Source organism: Chaetodon auriga, chromosome 15 (genome assembly GCF_051107435.1).
Source record: "Chaetodon auriga isolate fChaAug3 chromosome 15, fChaAug3.hap1, whole genome shotgun sequence".
NCBI classification, from domain to species: Eukaryota; Metazoa; Chordata; class Actinopteri; order Chaetodontiformes; family Chaetodontidae; genus Chaetodon; species Chaetodon auriga.
The window spans coordinates 11,959,571-11,979,750 of record NC_135088.1 but is presented as its reverse complement, the minus strand read 5'-3'; the positions used below and the strand labels follow the sequence as shown (position 1 = coordinate 11,979,750).

The 20,180-nt window shown below is 44.1% G+C and overlaps 1 protein-coding gene across 2 annotated transcripts in view; it reads right to left on the bottom strand.

Moving 5' to 3' along the window:
- tiam1a (TIAM Rac1 associated GEF 1a) overlaps positions 1 to 20,180 on the bottom strand; it is a 54,313-nt gene that overhangs the window by 17,709 nt on the left and 16,424 nt on the right. Inside the window, exons 3-16 of one of the 2 annotated variants that reach the window (XM_076750225.1) lie at positions 18,581 to 19,236; positions 17,497 to 17,783; positions 15,910 to 16,182; positions 15,585 to 15,816; positions 14,732 to 14,904; positions 13,808 to 14,032; positions 12,180 to 12,365; positions 8,775 to 8,921; positions 8,577 to 8,651; positions 5,573 to 5,743; positions 4,457 to 4,561; positions 3,441 to 3,522; positions 3,080 to 3,166; positions 408 to 620 (exon numbers count right to left, since the gene is read on the bottom strand). In XM_076750225.1, coding sequence (XP_076606340.1) covers positions 408 to 620; positions 3,080 to 3,166; positions 3,441 to 3,522; positions 4,457 to 4,561; positions 5,573 to 5,743; positions 8,577 to 8,651; positions 8,775 to 8,921; positions 12,180 to 12,365; positions 13,808 to 14,032; positions 14,732 to 14,904; positions 15,585 to 15,816; positions 15,910 to 16,182; positions 17,497 to 17,783; positions 18,581 to 19,229 — 2,905 coding nt within the window. In that variant the 5' untranslated portion in view covers positions 19,230 to 19,236. The remainder of the gene's footprint in view (positions 1 to 407; positions 621 to 3,079; positions 3,167 to 3,440; positions 3,523 to 4,456; positions 4,562 to 5,572; positions 5,744 to 8,576; positions 8,652 to 8,774; positions 8,922 to 12,179; positions 12,366 to 13,807; positions 14,033 to 14,731; positions 14,905 to 15,584; positions 15,817 to 15,909; positions 16,183 to 17,496; positions 17,784 to 18,580; positions 19,237 to 20,180) is intronic. The other variant, XM_076750226.1, reaches the window with a different exon arrangement.

Genomic DNA, 20,180 nt, shown 5'->3' with positions numbered 1-20,180 from the left:
AACGTGCTGTCAAGCTATAGATGCAGTAAGCATAAGTATGGATAATCCTGATCTGATTTTAAATCCAACAGACACATTTGTTACATAACAGCTCGAAGCACCTTACTGTTTGATTGACCTGATTCCAGGTCAGGCCACAGTCAAAGCTGGACAAAGTTGCAGGTCAAACGCATCAAAATCAAGTTTTCTTCCACTCTTGACCGTCTCACTCTTACATGATTTGATGGCCTTCCACATTTTAGAAATAATCTGAAACTGATAAAGAAGCTCACTGTATTTGTCACTAGAGGACACTAGAGGTTTGTCTACATCTTCTAATGAAACACACCAATGTTCAAGACACAAATAACAACAACAACTCGTCCCATGTATCCACAACTTTGTTTATGCAGAACAGGAAGCCTCACCTTGGCTCTGAGAGAAGATGTCTGTGGCCAGATCCTGCTCCCCATCGGACCGCCGGGGAGGAAGGGAGCACAGCACCCGAGGGTCCAGCTGGGGCAGGGCGCTGACGCTCAAGGTCAACTCCTGGTTTACAAACGCAGCCCTCATATCATCCATTTGGAGGGCAGATGCAGGTTTACCATTCAGCAACAGAATCTCATCCCCTGCTTTCAAACCTAGTGGAGAATGAGAAATGTAAAATTCAGCTTATACAGGTGTCTCCTTAAATGCCAAAAAAAAAACAGCAGTTGTATTCTTCAAAGTGGCTTCACTTGAAGAAATATGCTGCAAAAAAGACTGACACAGCAATAAAAGCAATGCAGAACAAGTGAAAAGATTATCTGTCAGGCTGTTACCAAACAGAGCACCCTCCAACACAGCAGCTTTCCTGTAGGCCATCAGCTCAACTCTGCTAATGTGTACAAACGATGTACAAAAACAAAACTTTACTGCCATACTCCTCAACAGCATCTTGCTGGCTAATCAGACATGCTGGGACTCTAATGTGTTCCCATACATTAAAAATGCATCCTTCTACGCTTGCTCGCTTGAGGCAAATCCTGATCTAACAAGACTGGATGGGTTTAAGAAGGAGGGTGCAATGCCTGTCTATTCCCCTCCTGTCATCATGTATCCAGTCTGTGTCGTACTGTATGGGAAAAAGAAAACTACGGACTTCACAGGAACACAGCTTCAGTTTGAGGCTTTTTTTTTTTTTTTTTGAGTGTCCCCGTCCCTCGGCCACCTGTGCCCGGCTCCGCTAATTGCGAATTAGCTCTCAATCAGCCGACCAATTAGCAGACAACCTCAGCCAATAAACCTGATTGGTTGTGACAGCTGTTGAGGGGACCTGACAGCAGTCTCACCTGCAGAATTAAGTAAGACAAAGGGTTTCAGTCCTGTTAACACAGTCACACATGAGCACATGTTTGCTTGTTATCCTCTCTTCTGACTTCAGCCTCATTTTATATCGTCTACCGTAATAGAAACAGCAGACATTCTGTGATATGGCTTTCATGATGCTAGAGATGCACGCAGGCACATACACAGTTACATATATAGACACACAAGGCACACATTTAGCCCCAAGTTATGACCTAGTTGTCTGGGATGTGAAATGTCAGCTGTAGCAGAGTCTTTATTGGACAGAGAGAGATAACCCCTCTGGTCATATACTGCTGTGTGTGTGACTGTGTGTGCTCGGTTGTGTGTTGCACGCATGTGTCTTTGTGTGCGCTTCTGTTGGGGGGGGGGCAGGAATCACAGGGAGAGATGGAAGGGAGAAGACCCTTTGGGGCTCCTTGTCCAGTGCTGGCCTGGTTTCTGCATATACCCTGCAGAAACTGAAGCGTGATCTCTTTCACTCCCCATTCATTCCCCTCACTCTTAGACAAACACATGCACGCACACACAGGCTCATTCCAATGTATGTGGCGCCTGAGGTATTTAATTCTGTGATTCAGCAAACGATAATGTAATATTGTAAAAAGACGCATTGTGTTGTCTGGATGCCACAAGCTTTTTCTATCTCGACTTGCATATAGAGGTGGAGAGGCAGTACAGCTGTATCCGCTGGCTGCTGGCAGCCTGCTAAGCTAGCAGCTTTTAGATTGCTAAAGCACTGGAGGACACAATCTCACACTTGAGTAACCTTGGTCTGACCCTGGGGCACAATAGTGCGGCATGTTATTTTCTATACATTAGCGTTGTATCTACCGAGCGGCCGCGTGTTCCCGCAAAGCCATTAGGTCTCTCTGGCTCCGTTAAAAGATAGGAACGCGTGAATGGGGGTTGATCTTGACACCCGGCTTTTCAAACAGCGGTCAGATGTAGACAAAGGAATGCTGTATCTCTTCTTTGCTCTCAGGAAGGAGAAAAAAGCCACAATTCCACAGCTCCTACAGCATCTTTTTATTTCTTATCTCATGGATCAAGGTTTTGGCACACAATCCCCCTTTCAGAATAAAAGCCAGTTATCATCAGACTGAGAAATATGGCGTACAGGTGACTCAAATCCTTTTTGATGTATTGATATAGGCACCCAGATGTGTTTCCACTTTTTTACTCTGCTTTTCTATTTTGTAGCTTCTGGTTCATGTCATGTGGACATACTGAAGCTGGATGTTGACGTCTCACTGGACTACTAAAAAGAGCAAGATGTGCCAAAAAATAAAAGAATGTGTAGAGTGATGTGTGTGTGCAGCTTTCCATCTTTCTGTGAGCCAGTGCCTTTGAAGACAAGGTGTGCATTTTCTGTTTCTTCACCTCTTCTCTGCTCTGTCCTGAGCCACCAGGTTTCTCTCTCAAACAAAAGAGCTTTAGCTATGCTGGCTCAGCAGCTGATGCAATGCAGCCACACAAAGCTGCACTGATAAGATGTCATGTGGGATCAGGTATTTCTCAAGTCAGGTGTTCGGGTGTTGAGTGTGCAACGTCAACTCGAGAAAGAAATATGTACCCAGCTTTTATATACCCTTTTACATGACACCTGTTGTTTCTTCACGCAGATTCAGCTATGGGAGCTATGTTTGGTTTGTGTGCTTGCTTTGTCATGTATGAGTGAAGATCAACTCCCATGAATGTACAGTGAATGTACACGGGTCATGTTTGTTTGTTTAGAAAAAGAAATATGTACCTTTAGCCGAGGCCAGTCCCTCTTCTTTCACTTCAGTAATATGGAGCTGCTGCTTCCCATCCTCATCTATAACTGCCACAGAGAAACCTACAGACGTACAGAATCCAACACAGAGCGAGATTAACACGTTAATTCTTTTAGTCCTCTTTGAAATATCTCAATTTGACAGTTTGGGCTGCTGCAGCATAACTACCGACTGATTAGATCCACTTAAGGCAAAAAGCACTCACACTGGGTCATCCTCCTTCAGTCATTAACAAAGCATGACTCAGTGAGGTCTACTACGAAATCAGTGTGATTTATGATGACAGGAACTGAGTCTATCTAGTTCAAAAAGAGGTACGGTCAGGGGAGAGCGTACCATATCCGATGGTGCAGGACTCGGCTTTGTCGAACCGGATCACCTTGGTAGCTTTGGGGCAAATCTCAATCTCTTTGTAGAGCTGCAAACACAAGGAAATTATATTTAATTGGCGAAAAATGGAAGGATAGCGATGTTGTTGGATGGAGAGGGTCAAGGTCATGTTATCGCTCTTAATAAAGAATGGATAGACTCATGTATTATTCAGGCTTCTTAACAGAGCATGCGAGGGTCAAAATCCAGGTCAAGTCTAAGAAGTGAGTGGGTGCTCAGACGACGGTTTGACCTCTCATCGGGCGAGAGCATAGACACAGCTGTGTGTATGAAGCAACAGACAGGAACAGAAGTCCGCAGTGTGTAATGTGCTTCACTGTGGAGAAATAATAATGTAATATCATAGACTGAGGATGAAAGAGGGTGAAATGAGTCACTGATCAAAGCTGGAAGATAAAAGCCCTCTTCAGGAAAAGAGTCAGTTATACAATGACTTTGCTTTGAGAAAGAGTTCAGGGTGTCACCTACAAACCACCGTCACAAAGAGAATTCGTTCTGGGGTTTGTAGCGGCTGAATAATTTGGAGGTGAGGTCTTTTTCAATGAGAGTGATTGTTTATACGGATAATGAGGAAAATCAAAACATGGACACACAAACACACAGATGGGTACAGTTCATGGTGCTCATAATACACTCAGAATACTGTTTTGCATAATTTATAGCATATGCGATTGTGCTTCTTTTGCATCCTGGGAATTTTTGTTTGCACTGCAAATCAAATCTGCAACCAAGTCATAAAACATGCACAAGCCTGCATCCAGATCTGCCTGAAATGCAACAAAAATTAATTCATAATAAGGTGAAGACCCCAAAATCCTCAGCTGAGCCTGAGGAAACAGTGAAATAACTGTACTCCATATCTCTCATTACTTATTATGGGACTATTCCGACTCCAAAATTGGGACATTCACTCCATTATGTCACAGGTTATTATTCCAGTGCTTCAGTGTGTGTTTCCTCACCAGATCCGATATGTCCTCTTCAAGTTTGGGAACATAAAAGAGTATTTGGTTGTCAATCCACACCTTCAAACGCAGGTAGTGGCTGGAGGGGTCTATCTTATGGGTCTGGTGGCAAAAGAGACAGGGGGGCAATGAGGAAAAAGGCAAACAGGCATTCCTTCATTCTTCTTCATAAAGTAAGATACAATCACTCTCATTACTCGTGGTTTATTCTCCCTTCTCAATCTTCTAATGTAACACCTGGATAATATTTTAAACTCACCTATCAAAACACCATTCCCTTTACCATTACCACGCTCTATGGTGCATGACGCCCACTGACAAAAGGACACAGACATACAGTATGTATCCAATCATGTATGTAATCAGCACACACACACACACACACACACACATACATATATGTATACATATATGCATGCATGTAGCACACAGGGGCCACGAATTAGACGCTCCAGTTCCTTGTGACATGTTTATAGCATGTATGCACACAAACGCCCACACACATCAATCAGCTTTATGCATGTGTTTCAACAGACTCTTAAGTGGAGCGTATTTGTATCATTAGGCATCATTATTCTAGTGCATCTCTGGCTGAGACCAGAGAGGAGATGAAGTGGAAAGAAGCTTGACTAACTGTGTGAGACGGGTCAGGGCACGCTATACCAAGTGAGCTGCCGGGGTGCCCCAAAAAGGTGACGTAAGTTGTCAACACACTATAAAATGGTAAGATTTTATTATCTTTATGTAACCACTTATGGTATTCTAAACTCTCAACAGAGCCATGTGCAGTTTTATGAGGCTCGTTCCTCAAGATTGAATGTGTTTGACAAGCCTGTAAAAATGAATTATTTGCATGCTTAACAGCTGGTGACTATTATCTGTTTTGCGGGTGCATTTATGTGTGTCTATATGTGTGTGTGTGTGTGTGTTTGTGTGTGTGTGTGCAGACTAACAGTCTGAATTGTTGAAAAAGTGCATGAGGTTTGGTCTGTAATTATAATCCTTATACACAATGTATTGTACTGCATGTACTTCAGCCTTACAGAAGCAAATTCATAGCTAATGAATAATCTCCAGCAGTGTAAGGTTTGCACTGCTATCATCGTGGCCCACCTTGCAGGTGGTGCTCAGCACTTCCAGAGCTGTCTCTCCAGGCTGTATGATGGCCAGGACAGGCTGATTGTTTGGCAGACAAACCCAGGAGGGAGTCAGGTAATCAGGAACCCAAATGTCGCTGTCTGCGTTTTGCTGAGGAAGATTTTTCACGGAGCCCTCTCTCTCCTTCTGAAAACACACACACACACACACACACACACACACACACACACACACACACACACACACAGTTTAGGCATGTTTCAGTAGCCCTTGTGCTCAATGAAAACAGAAGGCACGCCTTAATAAACCCAATGTTATCATGAAAACCTTTCAGTTCTAGTTGAGGTTCTGTTAAGAGAAGAATGAGAACCAGACAATGCACAACCATATTCTATTATCCACAAAAATAGCTAAAATCATGTAGTAATCCTCCTCCATCTTCATTATTTCCCTTCTGTTCACAAAAGGTTTGCTTCGACTAATATGATAGAAACTGGCAGTGGCCTCAAAGCAGCAGGAGATCTGATTACAAAATCTATTTCATTTGTGTTGATGAGAGCCTCTTGATACAATTGTCTCCCTGCGTGGGTATGTGTTACATATCTCTGTGTGTTTTCATCACCATGGGTGTGTGCGTGCACTCTGTCCAAACCATAGTCTGTAACCTTAAGCCCATCAGTCTGACCTCCAACAATCTGGCAGCCATGTCAGCCTCTCTACTCAGATTCTGTCCCGCTTGCCTCTTCTACTCGGCCTCACACTGTCTGTCACTGATACCTTATCTCCTCCTTTCAGGTAACTGCATCCACAAACTCGTTTATTCTTTCATTCCTCTCTCGCCCCCTGCCTCCCACCCCCACTAATCATTGCTTCTCCTTCTGGTGCCCCTTCCCTTCTATCTGTATATCAGTCCATCATCTCCCTCCTCCCCATTTTTTATTCATCCCATACAATCTGCTGACTGTTAACAATCTGGACCGGTGTGTGTGTGCGTGTGTGTGTTTCTTTGTAATTCAGTGTGTCTGTATTTTGTTTGTGCATGTGAACATGTGTGTTTGTTTGTGCATACAAAAACATGCTTTTGCATTTAGTTTGCTCCCTCTGTCTCCTTCTCCATCTTACTTTCACTCTAACCAACTCACACACACACACATGCACACACACATTTTCTCAGACAGAGAACAGACCGGGGGGCCCATAACTAGTACCTCCCCCCAACTCCCTGAACTCCCCAGTCCTGCTCGGCACCATCTGGCTCCCCTCCTGGCCCATCTAGGATGCCTATGCTGGGGGGCGGGGGTCCTGGGCAGCACACTAAACTCTCTTTCTCTCCCCCGTTCCCTTTTATTGCCATCAGCGGGATTCCCCAAAACAAACAGAGAATTAAAGCTGGGACAAGTCCATCTGATTTGAACAGTTGGAATAAATCTTGCTGGAGATGCTGATTGCTACTGATGCAGCATTTCTAGCTCTGTCTTACAACCAAGTGAAGAGCGCTACTTCCTATGCATGTCTTCACTGTCATCCCATACCCTTTAATCTGAAGCTAGGCGTGGGTGGAGGAAAATGAATCTCCCATGGTGCCACTGGGGGCCTCCACAGTCAGAGCGGGTTAGTGCTGCAGAGTTTTCTTCTATCTACTGAGTTCAGATAGAGGCCTCATAAAATATGGAGCTGGCATGCTCGTCCTTGCACAACCCATGGGTAATTGGACATTTTCCCTTACAGTTCATATAAATTCATCATTTACCAGGCTGTGATAAGGTACTACTGGAGATGGTTGCCTTGGATAATCTTTTTTTCCGCTCTGAGGATATTGTCCATTATATGCAATACTCTGTAAATTGCGGTCAATACCACAGATACCCAAGAGCACAGATGGTGTGAAACTGCCAAGGCCTTTGGTAGCAAATGTCTACATAATTTGTTGAAACATCAGAAAGCTAATGATCTGAACATTTCAGATCAAATGTGTCTCAGTGGGAATAGCAGACAGAAATATCCCACCAGTCGATAGCCCGTGATGTTGATAGAGCTTGAATTGCCTGGAGCAATTGAAAAGAAGAAATGGGAATGTGTCAACACCGATCTGAAAACAGTATCTGACGTGCTAAAAAGGTAGAGAATAAAAATAATGGTACTGTTCCCAGCTGTAGCGGTCAGTAGTGATAACAATGAGAATGCAGTAATAGACCCAAAGTCTGGTGAAGCAAATAATTTGTTGACTGGTGCTGAAGGAGTAACAGCTGCAGCAGATGAAAAATGTTGTTCATCTACCACAAATAAACTCAAGAATTATCTGATAACATTGAGGTAAGAGGAGATTCTGCAGCGTTTAAAGTTTTATGGTCTGCAGATTTCTCCTTTCTCCTTTCACTCTTCAGACAGGAGAGAAGTGGATGTCTGAAAACATTAAAGCAGGAGCTCGAAAATGACCTCAAAGAAATGCTCATTGATGCAGAAGGGTGCAGGGATTTTGTGCTTCCCTCAGATAACTCCCCCAAATGAAGAGGCAGAGCACCAAAAGGATCTCAGTTAAGTGAAAGGAGGTGGAAAATCCAGCGACATTGCTGGCCTCAGGGTCTGAAGAAGCCCGTAACCCATTATACAAGTACAAATGTTCATCAGATGCCCCAGTGATTTTCATGTTGGCTTTTGAGAAAGGCAAACAATGACAAGGAATTAGCCTACAGCTACACGATTTCTAGTTCTCTGTAGTGAATACCAAACAAAGAAAAGGAGGAGGAACTTGGATTTTAGCCTCAGGAAGATTATTATTCTAGACACAAATATTCACTGCATCTCTTGAGACTTTGTCATCTTGCTTTGGCTGCAGGACCTCTAACTTTCAACAGTGAGATTTTCTTATTTCATCTTGGTCGACATTAAGAGAGGGAGATGTAAAATAACACGTCTAAAAATGTCAAGGAGCACATAATATCTATTATAATTCCTTAATATAAATGGGCATTTGTATTGTCTTGGTTCTTTTTCCTAGCAGAGATGGCTGAGCTCTTACAGATTTCTCACTGGCGGAGTCTTCAAACATGCGCTCCAGTGGCTTTCTCACCGGCTCCATCCCATCAACGAACACCTGCAGCCACACAGAGAACAGTAGTACATTACAAATGCATCCAAATGTGTCTCAGTTATGGCACCTGCAACTAGAAGGCACACAACCAGAAGCCTGTAGTCATGGATGCGTTATTATGGAAACCTGGTTAATTGAAGGATGCCCCGTGGTCTTCCTCTTCGAGGTGGTGTCCAGCCCCCAGAGAGAGGAGAAACGGCTGCGGCGTTTACTGAAGGTGCGAGGCATGGCCTGGTTCTTCTTCCTGATGCTGCTTTCTGTGCGGGCTGACACCTGCAATAGCGATGATCAGAAATTGTTTATTGGTTTTTGGAAGTTGCAATAAATCCTTATCTACTCACAACGCACTTATTTTCTGTTGCTCGGCTTTAACAACCTGCTATCTACAGCAGGGCTCAGAGTCCAGCATGGCACTGACTACACAGCTTGTCACATCCAGTATCTATTAAGCATTTGAGAGTTTCTGTGGAGTATATACATGTATATATCTAGTACATGTAATTCTCAAGCACTTTAAAAGAATTCAGATTCACGGTCTCTCACAGTCATCTGGGGAAAAAAAAACAAACATTTGGCTAATTTATTAACTATATTTAAGTGCCATCTAACTGATCCCCATTGGAAGCTTTTCTTTTGTATTTTATACTGATCTCATTCTTACGCTTTGTTGAGCTACATATGTAGAAGAAGGCTACTACATGTGTATGATGTACACTGACTGACTGTAGTGGCTGTCTGTGTTTGTCCTATGCGTCGCTTAGAAAGGAGCCATACATATAAATGCACACACATAAAGCACAGCTGCACAGTATATACTGCTGGCACATACTGAGGCCTTTCAACCTCCCATCTCCTTCACTGACCTCCTACACATTCACAGGAAAACCACTCTTGGCATTTCTGGGTTAATTCACATTGAACTACTGGGCTATGAGCAGCTCTGACTCACTGTATGGTACACGGATACATACTTTGATGCCGGTGCACAGTATGCGAGTGCACACTCTGTACCATATACTGTACTTGTGTGGGCGTGCGCTTATTGGTCTCCTCACCAGTCACTGCTCATGAGACACACACACGTCAAACATAATAGGTCAAACTGTCTTCAGGACTCTTCTTATGTAAGATGTGTGCGAGGGGCCTTTTAACAGGATGTTTTGTTATGATGTGTCTTTTGGCCATGGATAATAGTAACCCTGCTGAATAAAAATAATTACTGTTGAAAGCAAACAAAGAACAGAATTAGAGATGTTCCTTTTGTCGCAGAGGAAAAACAGCTAAGACAGGGCAGTTGTCTCTTACTATTAGCAATATGAATGAGTCCATTGTAATGTATTTCATTAATTAATGGCCAAGCTCTATTCTTTATTCTGTTAATGTTTCATTTAGTTCATTTATATTGTAATTTTATGTGTAGCAAAAATATATGACTGTCCTCAAAAATGTGCCCATTTATAGCAATATTTTACTAAGGCAATGACACACTTTAAATCTGGGAGAATAAGGGATGTGATGATAAACAGAGGGAAAGAAGATAGGTAAACACAGAGATGGAGGAAAGGGTGAAGAAAGACAGTAGGGAAGAAAATAAGGCAGATAAGGAGAAGGATGGACTAAGGGAGATGGAGTTGGAAACACAGAGCGAGACAAAGGAAGTGAGGGTGTAGGCAGTAAAGGGGGGGGGGCAACAGAGCAGAGAGTGTTAAGCCTGTTTGTGGGAAAGTGCCTCAGGGATGGCAGCTTACTAACAGAGTTCGTATTGATCCACCAATCACAAAAAAAAACCACCATCCACCTCTGATGCTGTGTGTGTGTATCTGATGGCCTGCTCGTATGAACCCGGTCTACACTGCTTTTTGTTTCCTGGCAGATGTTTGGCATACGCAGCAGCATCCGTATATCATTCCATCTATGGCGGCGATTCATTCTGTACATTCTTGAAGTGTTCAAGGTGACAAGAACACGGTGCAAAGCACTGAGCTAACGATTTGGCCTTCAGCCACAGGCTAGACAAGTTAACATCAGCAGATTTTGTGACGGAACGATCTGAATGTTACAGGCGAAGACAATGTGTGTAGGTATGTAAATGCAACGTGTTTTCATGTATAGAAAAGATATAGAAAAGAGTGTCTAAATTGAGGACAATTATGTTTGGCTCGCATTTTCGAATGTAGAGTCGACTTGAGTTTAATGTTGAAAATAGAATTCAATGTTAAATGGTCATGTCATTGATTTTTAACTTTCCTTTGTCTGAGAGCAGCAGTTTAGACAGTCAACCTTATTTCCCACAGAGCAAAAGAAATTAATTTAATAACACACGATCGGGGCTAAATCTACAACTGAAACAATGCAGCAGTGAGACAGAGGCTCAACAGAGACCAATTATGTCACAGCTGCAGTGAGCTTTACTAGTGTTTCTAATGAAAACTTCAAAACGTCTTTCAAGAATAACCCATGGAAACAACCAACGGCAGTATGACCAAAAGAGCACTTCCTAGAATAATGTCCGCTGGCTAAATATTAACACTTGCATCACTTAGGGTGACTCAGTGGCTGTTACTGCTGCGGTGGAAGGCATATTAGTACACTGACTGTTGTTCATTACTCGTTAGGATTCACTGATGTCTTCACTATTACTGAAGTGTGTCATTATGGCACTAGTCTTAGGCTAATCTGTATGTCATCTCGTAATACCAGTGACTCACTAAATAGCAGCTTACCTTCAAGGTTAAGTAAGATCACAAGGTGCGCTATTAGCATTTGTTAGCACCCCTGTGGTTACATCCTCCCAACCGTCACAGTCCGAGCTTTCAATCCTTCATTACATTCAGTATATTAACTTTGAAATAATTCTGTAACTTACAGCTGTAAGGCAGCTGCTTCAGACTGCAGCTGAGACTCAGCACACTTGCGTTATGGCTTTGGACAGATGGCTCTTGTCCATTCTGCGTTAGTTTTTTGAGGTGGGGACTTGGGTCGATTTAGGCTGAGAATCAGCTCTGACGCACTTGGAATCAAATCAATATAATGTACCCCGGCAGATTCTGGCGTGTCATAAAAACCTGAACTTATTCAGGCTGTACAGGATTTATAAAACATTTACATAGCAGCCAGTGTGCAAAGCGAACAAAGGTGTTTGTTATGTCTTCTTCCTCTTGCTCCCAAATAACCACTGGTAAGTCATAGTGTGTTTTAGCCTCAGGCTACATGCAATGCCTATTAGTCTGCACATAAATTGTCAGGCAAGTAGCAACTCTTGCTTTCAGTGGGCGTACAGTATGTGATAAGACGCTCACTCTAACAGCCAGATAAACACACCCACTCTACAAGCTGGGTTGGTATTGACAGTCAGCAATTGGGAGCCTGTCACGCAGTGCCGACTGGAACATGTAGAGACACGTGGGGCAGAATTTGCATTTTAGATTACGTGGAGTAAAATTACAGGAAGTTCTGGAGACAGTTGGAATGAACAGTCAAACACGCAAGCACTAAAAACGTGTGTGGGTGCATGGGCATTTTCAGTCATACCAGCGCATGGAAGGAGGACACAGAGAAGATGCCCAGTCGTCCCATGGCCAGCTTGGTGGGACGTGAAGCAAAGCCCAGCAGGCGTTTGGGATTGGGGGGTTCACCCCCCTGCAGACTGGCCAGGTAGCACCGACAGCGGAAAAGATCCATGTGAAACCGCTCCAAGTTCTGCTCCCACAGGAAGATCTAACAGAGGGAAAGGGTCGGATTTGTGATTATGCAACATCAGCAAACTTTGCTGATTAGATCCAGATTTATCTGTGGAATGGCTCCAGATCTGGATAGTGATGATACAGTGATAAAGACAAAACAGGGATGAAATATGCATTAAAGATCACTCTTTGTTCTCTGGTTATTTGGTGGTTTCAGGACAGGAGGAGTGAGATGTGGGAGTGCTGAAGCCCCTGTGGAGAGGTATTACTCACCAACACAACCCCCACCAGTCAGCGACCTGCTGTGCTATGTGCAATGTATCACAGGGTGGGCCGTGGGAGGTGGAACACAGGGACACACACACACACACACATACACACACACAATCTAGACTTAATTTGTGCTGGTCCCTGCCTTCACCTATTTGTTCCAGGACTTAATACAAAAGGAATGCAACTGCGCTCTCTTTTGAGTCTTTAGTTCAACATAAATCCCAGGGCCAACTGTTTATGCAAACTCATTTAGTAGATTAATATGGTGCCAGATACCGATCTTGAAAGAAGTCTGATAATGATATAATCGACCACTCAAGTTAAGGCTCTTTCACTCCTTTGATCCCACAATTCAAGCTAATCTGCCTTTATAGAAGGCAATCAAAATCCCAGTGTTTGGGATTTGTTGGGATGGGAAGTGTTCAGCATGATTGCGCTTAACCACCTCCTGGTGCCTTTTTTATGTAATACTGTTTGCTTTTATTGACTATCAACCAAATGCCACACACACATACAAAGACACACAGGCTTGCTCACACAAGTGGTCACATTCTTAAATTCCCTTGCAATGTTTACATGCGATGCTGCTTTAACGTTCAGCAGCAGCTCCAGACACGCACGGAGTAGGAACAAAGGTATACGGTATGTTCCACTAAAAGTGAACAAACCTGATGCTAGAAAAGGCTCTGAAATTCCAGCTGTGACTTGTTTGAAAACAGCTGTTTAATATGGAAGAATTAGCGAGAGACTTCAGGCTCACCTGCGTGCTAATGTGTGCATCGCATGCGTTTCAACATGTGCTGCGAACATTCTGCATTCTGCCGCACTTGGACATGTTTATAAATGAGCGGCGGTTGGAATATTTGAAAACATCTGTCACTGCTAGTGCTCCTTAAGAGCGTTTTGTCTGGATGACGCCATGCAGTAAAGATGATTTATTGTGAGAGCAACGGTGCGCTTCAAAGTTACAGAGATGTGCATCTTTAAAGGCCCTTAGGTGTTTTCACTCCACTCAGATGGAGACACTCAGCAGGGTGCTCAACACATGAGATCACAAACGTGGTTCATATTAGCATCACATGGATACAAAGTATGACTAATTTGCAGTATGATAATATGAAAAAGCTTTCTAATACTCCTCTTGTGTCTGCTGGGTATCAATGAAGAAGCTCCCTTTTGCCTCCTCCCCTCCCTGCTCCATACCTGCTCCAGTATGGTCTTCCTCTTCTTGGCATCCGTGACGGTGGACAGCTGCATGTCTCCCATCTTTTTCATCTTCTCATCCATGTCGATCTTCTGCTCCAGCTTGCGGATCTCGGTTCGCAGAAGTCGCACCGTGTCCTCCCTGTGGTGCTGCCGAGCCAGAGCGGCGGCACACGCAGAGTGGATGGCTGTAATCCAGTTCTCCAGTTCTGTCTGGCCTGACGTCTGACAGGAGAGGAGGAAAAGGGAGCAATAATTGGTGACATCTCTAAAGAATAAATGCAAGAATTTAAGAAAACAGGTAATATAGCGATGAAAAGAAACTCGGAAATTGACAGCTCAAGGAATCGAAGTTGCATGAGTCCCATTGTTCAGAGGGTGGTGACCATAATCTCATCATCATTTCAGTACTTATCTTGCCATTCGTTGATTGAATGTCACAGCGGACAGCTGCCATGAATATAAATAGACACATTTTAATATTACACAATGGTCACTGTGGTGGATCACTGTCACAGTGTGACAGTGTGGCCTTTAAACATGTCAGACATAAAACAAACACATGGACACAGGACTGGCTTATCTCCACACATGGCTAAATGTCATGTACTTGAGTGCCACACACACACACACACACACACACACACACACACACACACACACACACACACATACACACAAACACACACACACAATGCCTCCAGTGGAAATGATGTATGTTATTTTCAGTCATCTCTGCCTCTTTTGGTGATCTGTTGACTTCATGTGGTCCCAAAGAACAATGAAACGGTTGAAAAACAGTCTTGTCTTTATGTCTTGGACTATAAATAACTGTTGTTTCAAACTGTACGCTGCTTCCCCTCCTTAGACTTCCCTTTGTTTTCTAAGTCCCATGGGTGTTTTAAACACCAGTGTCCCTCTCACCTGGAAGAGGAAAGCGTCTCCCACTGAGTTGCTGAGGCAGAAGACAAAGTCCTTCTTGGGGTGTTCGGGTACGGCCTGGACGATGCTGTTCTCCGCCCACAACGCGTGTTTAGGAATGCTGTTGTGGTCGATCCCGGAACGACCATCTGACTCGTACAAGAAGAGAGTGCAGCCTTGAAGAATGCAGAAGGGGAGGGAAAAAGAAAGACAGAAAAAGTGGTTTTGTATTTACTGAAAAAAGACAACAAAAAGCATCTCTTTCATACCAACATTACATTTAATCCCTCATTTGTGTAAAATAATTCAAATCATGGGTCTATACTGATTACTACTTGCGTTTATGTATCACATGAGGTCTGGAGGAATACTATGAGACTGTCTGGTGTATGTATTTTTAAGGAGGTAGATATAAGAACCAGAGGCAGGCAGGACTGCAGCCGCAGATGCCGTACCTTGTGCATTTCACGAGGGTGAGATTGGATTAGACACGGATGCCGCCGTAAAATTAAATTGTGATGAGGCCAAGGAGAAGAAATGGGAGGCCACACAGAGGAGGGCGAGAGGGGACCGCAGAGGTGACAACCAAGGGCATGAGCTGTGTTAAAACTGATGAGATTACAGCCTAACGGGATGGAGAGAGCGAGAGCTTAAACGTGTTGGGGTCTGGTTAAGATGGTTATCTGATTGTAACATTATGGCTGCACCGTTGTGTTTGAAGTAAAGGTTTTGGTCATTTTTTTGCTTCCTGCTCTCTATCTCCTCACTTGTAATTGCTTTCCATAGTGAAATATCTAATACAAGAATAAAATCCCAAAGTGTTTTAAGCATAAAAATATGAGAGCGTATGCAACACCTTTCAGAGACACCCAGTAGTGTTTCCACTTGCGTCTTGTTGCAGGTTCCACCTTCTTGTTTTTCTTGTGAACCAAGAAGTTCTTCACAGCCAGAGCCCCTGCTTTCCTGACCGTGCCTTGTGCACAGCCAATCAGAGTGTCCGATGGATATGCACTACTGAGTGTGCCGCTGCTCTGCTCGTCGCTCACGGCGGAGCCAGCCTCCTCCGCGCAGTCCCGACCCTGATGTGCCTGATGAGAGAGCGATGGAATCATTTGAATGGTAACAAACATCGATCGTTAACACATCTTAAAGAAGAATAACACAAGCACAGAGTAACTAACCCAGGCTTGATTGTCCAGCTCCTTCCTGAAATTCTCATACACTCCTCCCCTGCCTCCCTCGCCGCCTCTTCCTTCTCCTCCTCCCGCACTGCTGCTCCCGCTGTCGCTCCCGTTGAAAACGCTGCTCTCGGTAGCGGAGTATACTGAGAAAGAGGCCGACATGGCCTTACATCGCCGTGACACCAGCTCCCCATCTCCGTCTATCTCTGTGGTGACGCCATCGATGCCGCTGTCGCCATATTCACTTCCCTCACCCAAAACACCCGAGATGTCCTGTCAGGAAGAAAAACAGGGCAGAAACGGATCTGATTTACTAACAGATTTTGAATGTATTTACACGAACTGATATATTTGAATAGCCAAAATATGCACATACACAAACACAAACAATCTGACTGACCTGAATGGCAATCTGCCAGTCTACATAATAAAACAGGGTATTTCTCTCAAAACAGCTCAACTACACAAGGGGTTTCTGGGTTTGTATTGGAGTGTGTATATGCATGTGGCTGCGTGCCTTAGTGCATCAGAATGTGTGGTTTGTGCTCATGTATGTCTGCTAAAAGAAAGCTTTTCACTTTGAGCGAGCGGTTCTTTGTGTTTTCACACTTTTCTTTCACCAAACCGAGTTTCCCTCTGTTCTTTTTCTCTTTGTTTTGCTGTGTTGTCGGTCTATTTATATCCGGTCTAACAACCCCCACAGCCTGGCTAGATGAATTTATAATAAGCACTTAGGGTGCTCTGCTATCCAAGGGTGCTTGGGGGTTCTGGGAATGAGTTGAAAGAAAAGCCTGGTTCGCTATTTTAGTGCTTCCTTCTTATTTGGCAACTTTTTTTCATCAATGACACATGAAAATTACAGGAAGCACATGAACATTCTTTATTATACTGACGTAGTTTTGTTTTTGGCCATTAACTATCTTACTAAATGGATTCTTTGTGATACATTACAGTGACTTTCCTTCCTCTTTTAAGCATTTTAGTGAATCTGCTTTTGTAAGATCATTAAAAAAAAACCTTCTAAATTATGGTCAAAATGTCTTCCTGTGTATATTTATGCATGGACAAGGACTGTGTGTGTGTGTGTGTGTGTGTGTGTGTGTGTGTGTGTGTAGTTAGTGAGTGGGGCATGAAAGATATTATGCTTTAATGCTTTCATTTCTGTAGGGGGAATGAAGAAACCAGGCCAATGTTGGACAAGTAGTGTCACAGCGACTTTCCATCTGACTCCTTGTAATCCCTTTCCTCATTACACAAAAACACACACACACTTGAATGCGCATACATATAACGTGCACACTCACACACACACGCTGAGTATGAGCACACACAGGAAATGTCTCTGGTTGTCAACAAAATGTTAAATCTTGCAGTGACTGTCATGTCTTTGAGCCCCCTGAACTTCCTGGATACTACTGGTAAACAAAACCCCCTATCATTCTATGTTTAGGGGTCTGCATGTCAGAAAGGAGAGACAGAACAGACAGAATACCAGAGAAAAGCAGAAAAAAGAAGACTTTTAAACTGGTTACTTTCTTTTCGTCCGCTTTGTATATTTATTCATGTATTCATAAATTGTGATCTAACCTGAGTAGTTTGTGCTCGGCGTCCTTGGAAAGCAGGGCACGGTGCAGCTGGGATGCCGAGCCCTGCCAAGCCCTCAGACAGGCAGTGGGAGCGTCGGCAGGGGAGCGTGAATGCTCCATACCCGCCACCATCCTCCTCGGTTGGAGACATCAACCCCTCCTCCCCTTCTCCATCTCCATCGCACTCTGCCTCTCTCCGGTTCTTAGCGTAGCGGCTCCTCTGTCCCCTGAGGCCAGGACTCTGCTGGCTGCACAGATGGTCCAGAGACGATGCCCTTTCAGCAGAGCCTGGAACATACACAGGTGGTTATTGCATGGCAGCGTGTGTGTTTGACTGTGCACGCGTGTGTGTGTGTGTGTGTGTGTGTGTGTGTGTGTGTGTGAGAGGTCAGTGAATTTTGAATACTGTCGGGTACTTTCAGAGTACTTTGCCACATCTGACATGTAAATTAACCTCCTCCACGTGTGTCTGTGTCCTTCTGTGAATCTGTATGATTTCGGTGACTGAGCATGAATCATACATCCGTGTGTGTGTGCGTGTGTGTGCGTGTGTGTGTGTGTGTGTGTGAGTGTGTGTGTGTGTGCAGGAAGCCCATCCATTATTCCGAGCCAGCAGACCACCTGGGGCAGCGCTTAGACCTTCAGCAGTTAAGTTACCAGCTACCGCCTACTGTCATGCTGAACTCCAGTAGCTCCTGCACAGCGCCCGCTAAGCTAACAACCCCATGATGAACTGAACTGCTACGACTGATGGATGGCAGCTAACCTTCAATCAGTAGATTTTCTCAAATCATTTTTCCTTACTCTGTGAGTGCCTGCAATTTTTCCCACCTCCCTCCCCCTCATCACCTGCAAAGTGAATCAAATCGAGCTAACGCCCCTGCACACAGGCACAGATATACACATATATGAACATTTTTTTTCAAACACCAGTCACCATTCTCGTGAACGACTACAGTGGTGCTTTTTGAAAACTATACACTGAGCAAAAAAATCCAGAAAAATCAGTATCTGCTGTATCGATTCATGATGGGAAACATTAAAATACACAGACTAGACACAATGCGTGTGTTTACCATCCTCACCCGCGCTGCCTCTAGGGCGTGTGAACTGCTCCTCCTCCTCTTCTTCACCTCCATCTATCATCTCCTCAGTGCTGGTCAGATGCTCCTGGCTCAGGTCAGACAGAGAGAACTCCAGGCTGTCTTCTCTCCACATGTCAGCTGACTTGGAGCGCTTCTTTTTAAAACTCCCGCCCTCCCGCGCACCCTCAGTCATTCGCTGGAGGTACCTTTCCTCACCGATGATGTCTGCCTCCCCCTCCCCCATGGAGTCCTCTCCACCATCCTGGGCGACAGTGTCAGCCTCTGAGGTCTCAGGAGTCGGTGTGGCCAGGGGGTCGTCGTCGTTTTGAAAGGACTCGGGCCTCATTGTCATAGCGACGCGCTGTGTCCAGTGAGGGTTGATGCCGAACTCTCCAAACGCATCTGTTGCGTTGAAAGGCTCCAGTCCGTTCTCTGCTAAGGATTGTGGGATGCTAGGGGTGCTGGAGGAGCGAGTTGAGGCTTCCGAATTTCTGTGTTCCTGTTTCACTGAAGAAGAATGCCGGGAACGGCGGGTGATTGGCTGCTTGCTGGAGAGACGGAGTGACCGCGATGTGTGCTTACGGGAGAGGTGTCCCGTCACATCGCCGTAGAAACCACTGTCCCCATTCTGACTCTCCACATTTCCCATGATTCAACTGTAGATTAAGGAAGAGCTTTCTGTGAAACATAGACGTCTTAGAAATGTTCCCATTGTCAGTTCATTTCGGCTATGACTAATTCTTGTAAGCTCAGAAAGTAGTGATGTAAGTGTTTTACTACAAGTTATTGGTCTGCACCACATCTGTAATTTATATTTAACATCTGTATTCATTAACTGGCACAGAGATCACCTGAGCTCATACCAAACTGAGCAAGGGTGCTATAATCTATATCTATGTTTGTCAATTCATCAACCTCATACCGAGCCAATGACACCACTCGTGTACAAGGAGGTTGGTGAGCCAGATCCCTCTCACACATTTCAAACAAAAACACGTATCTGCCAAGTTGTTTGTACTGTGTTTCTTTTATTTTATGGGCCAGTGGCTTTGGGGAGGTCAGGCAAACCAATAGAGGAACACACAGCAGCTTCTCAGTGTGACTGAAAGTACTCAGTTTCGGCCTTTCAAAGAAGTAAGACGACAACAAGTCATTTACATTGTCCTTTTAGTTGAGGGATGTATCAAACCTCAGTTCCTCTTGAGGATTTACTGTAATCACATGGAAATTTAGTTGGACTGTTAAACAAAACAAAAAAAACTCTGAATGCCTTGTAGAATAGAGCCGTCAGGCAAATGAGATCAGGGATCAGGTATTCACAGTTAAGTTGGAAATTCTCGTTCGTTTACAAATACATCTAAACTCTTAATTGCCAAAACTCCCTTTCTCATATGTTTAAAAGCTAAATCTTCTTTGCCCACTTTTAGGATAGTTGACACAATGGACAGAACGGACAGTCCTTTCTGCAGCACTTCTCTTCCCGAAAAATGAAATGATGACAGAAATCTGTTTTGAACTGGGTTCTGTTGATCACAAAGTTCTGAGCATCCTGCTTCACCTCGTGCTCTCAGTTATATAAGCTCATGGAGCTGCTGAGTCA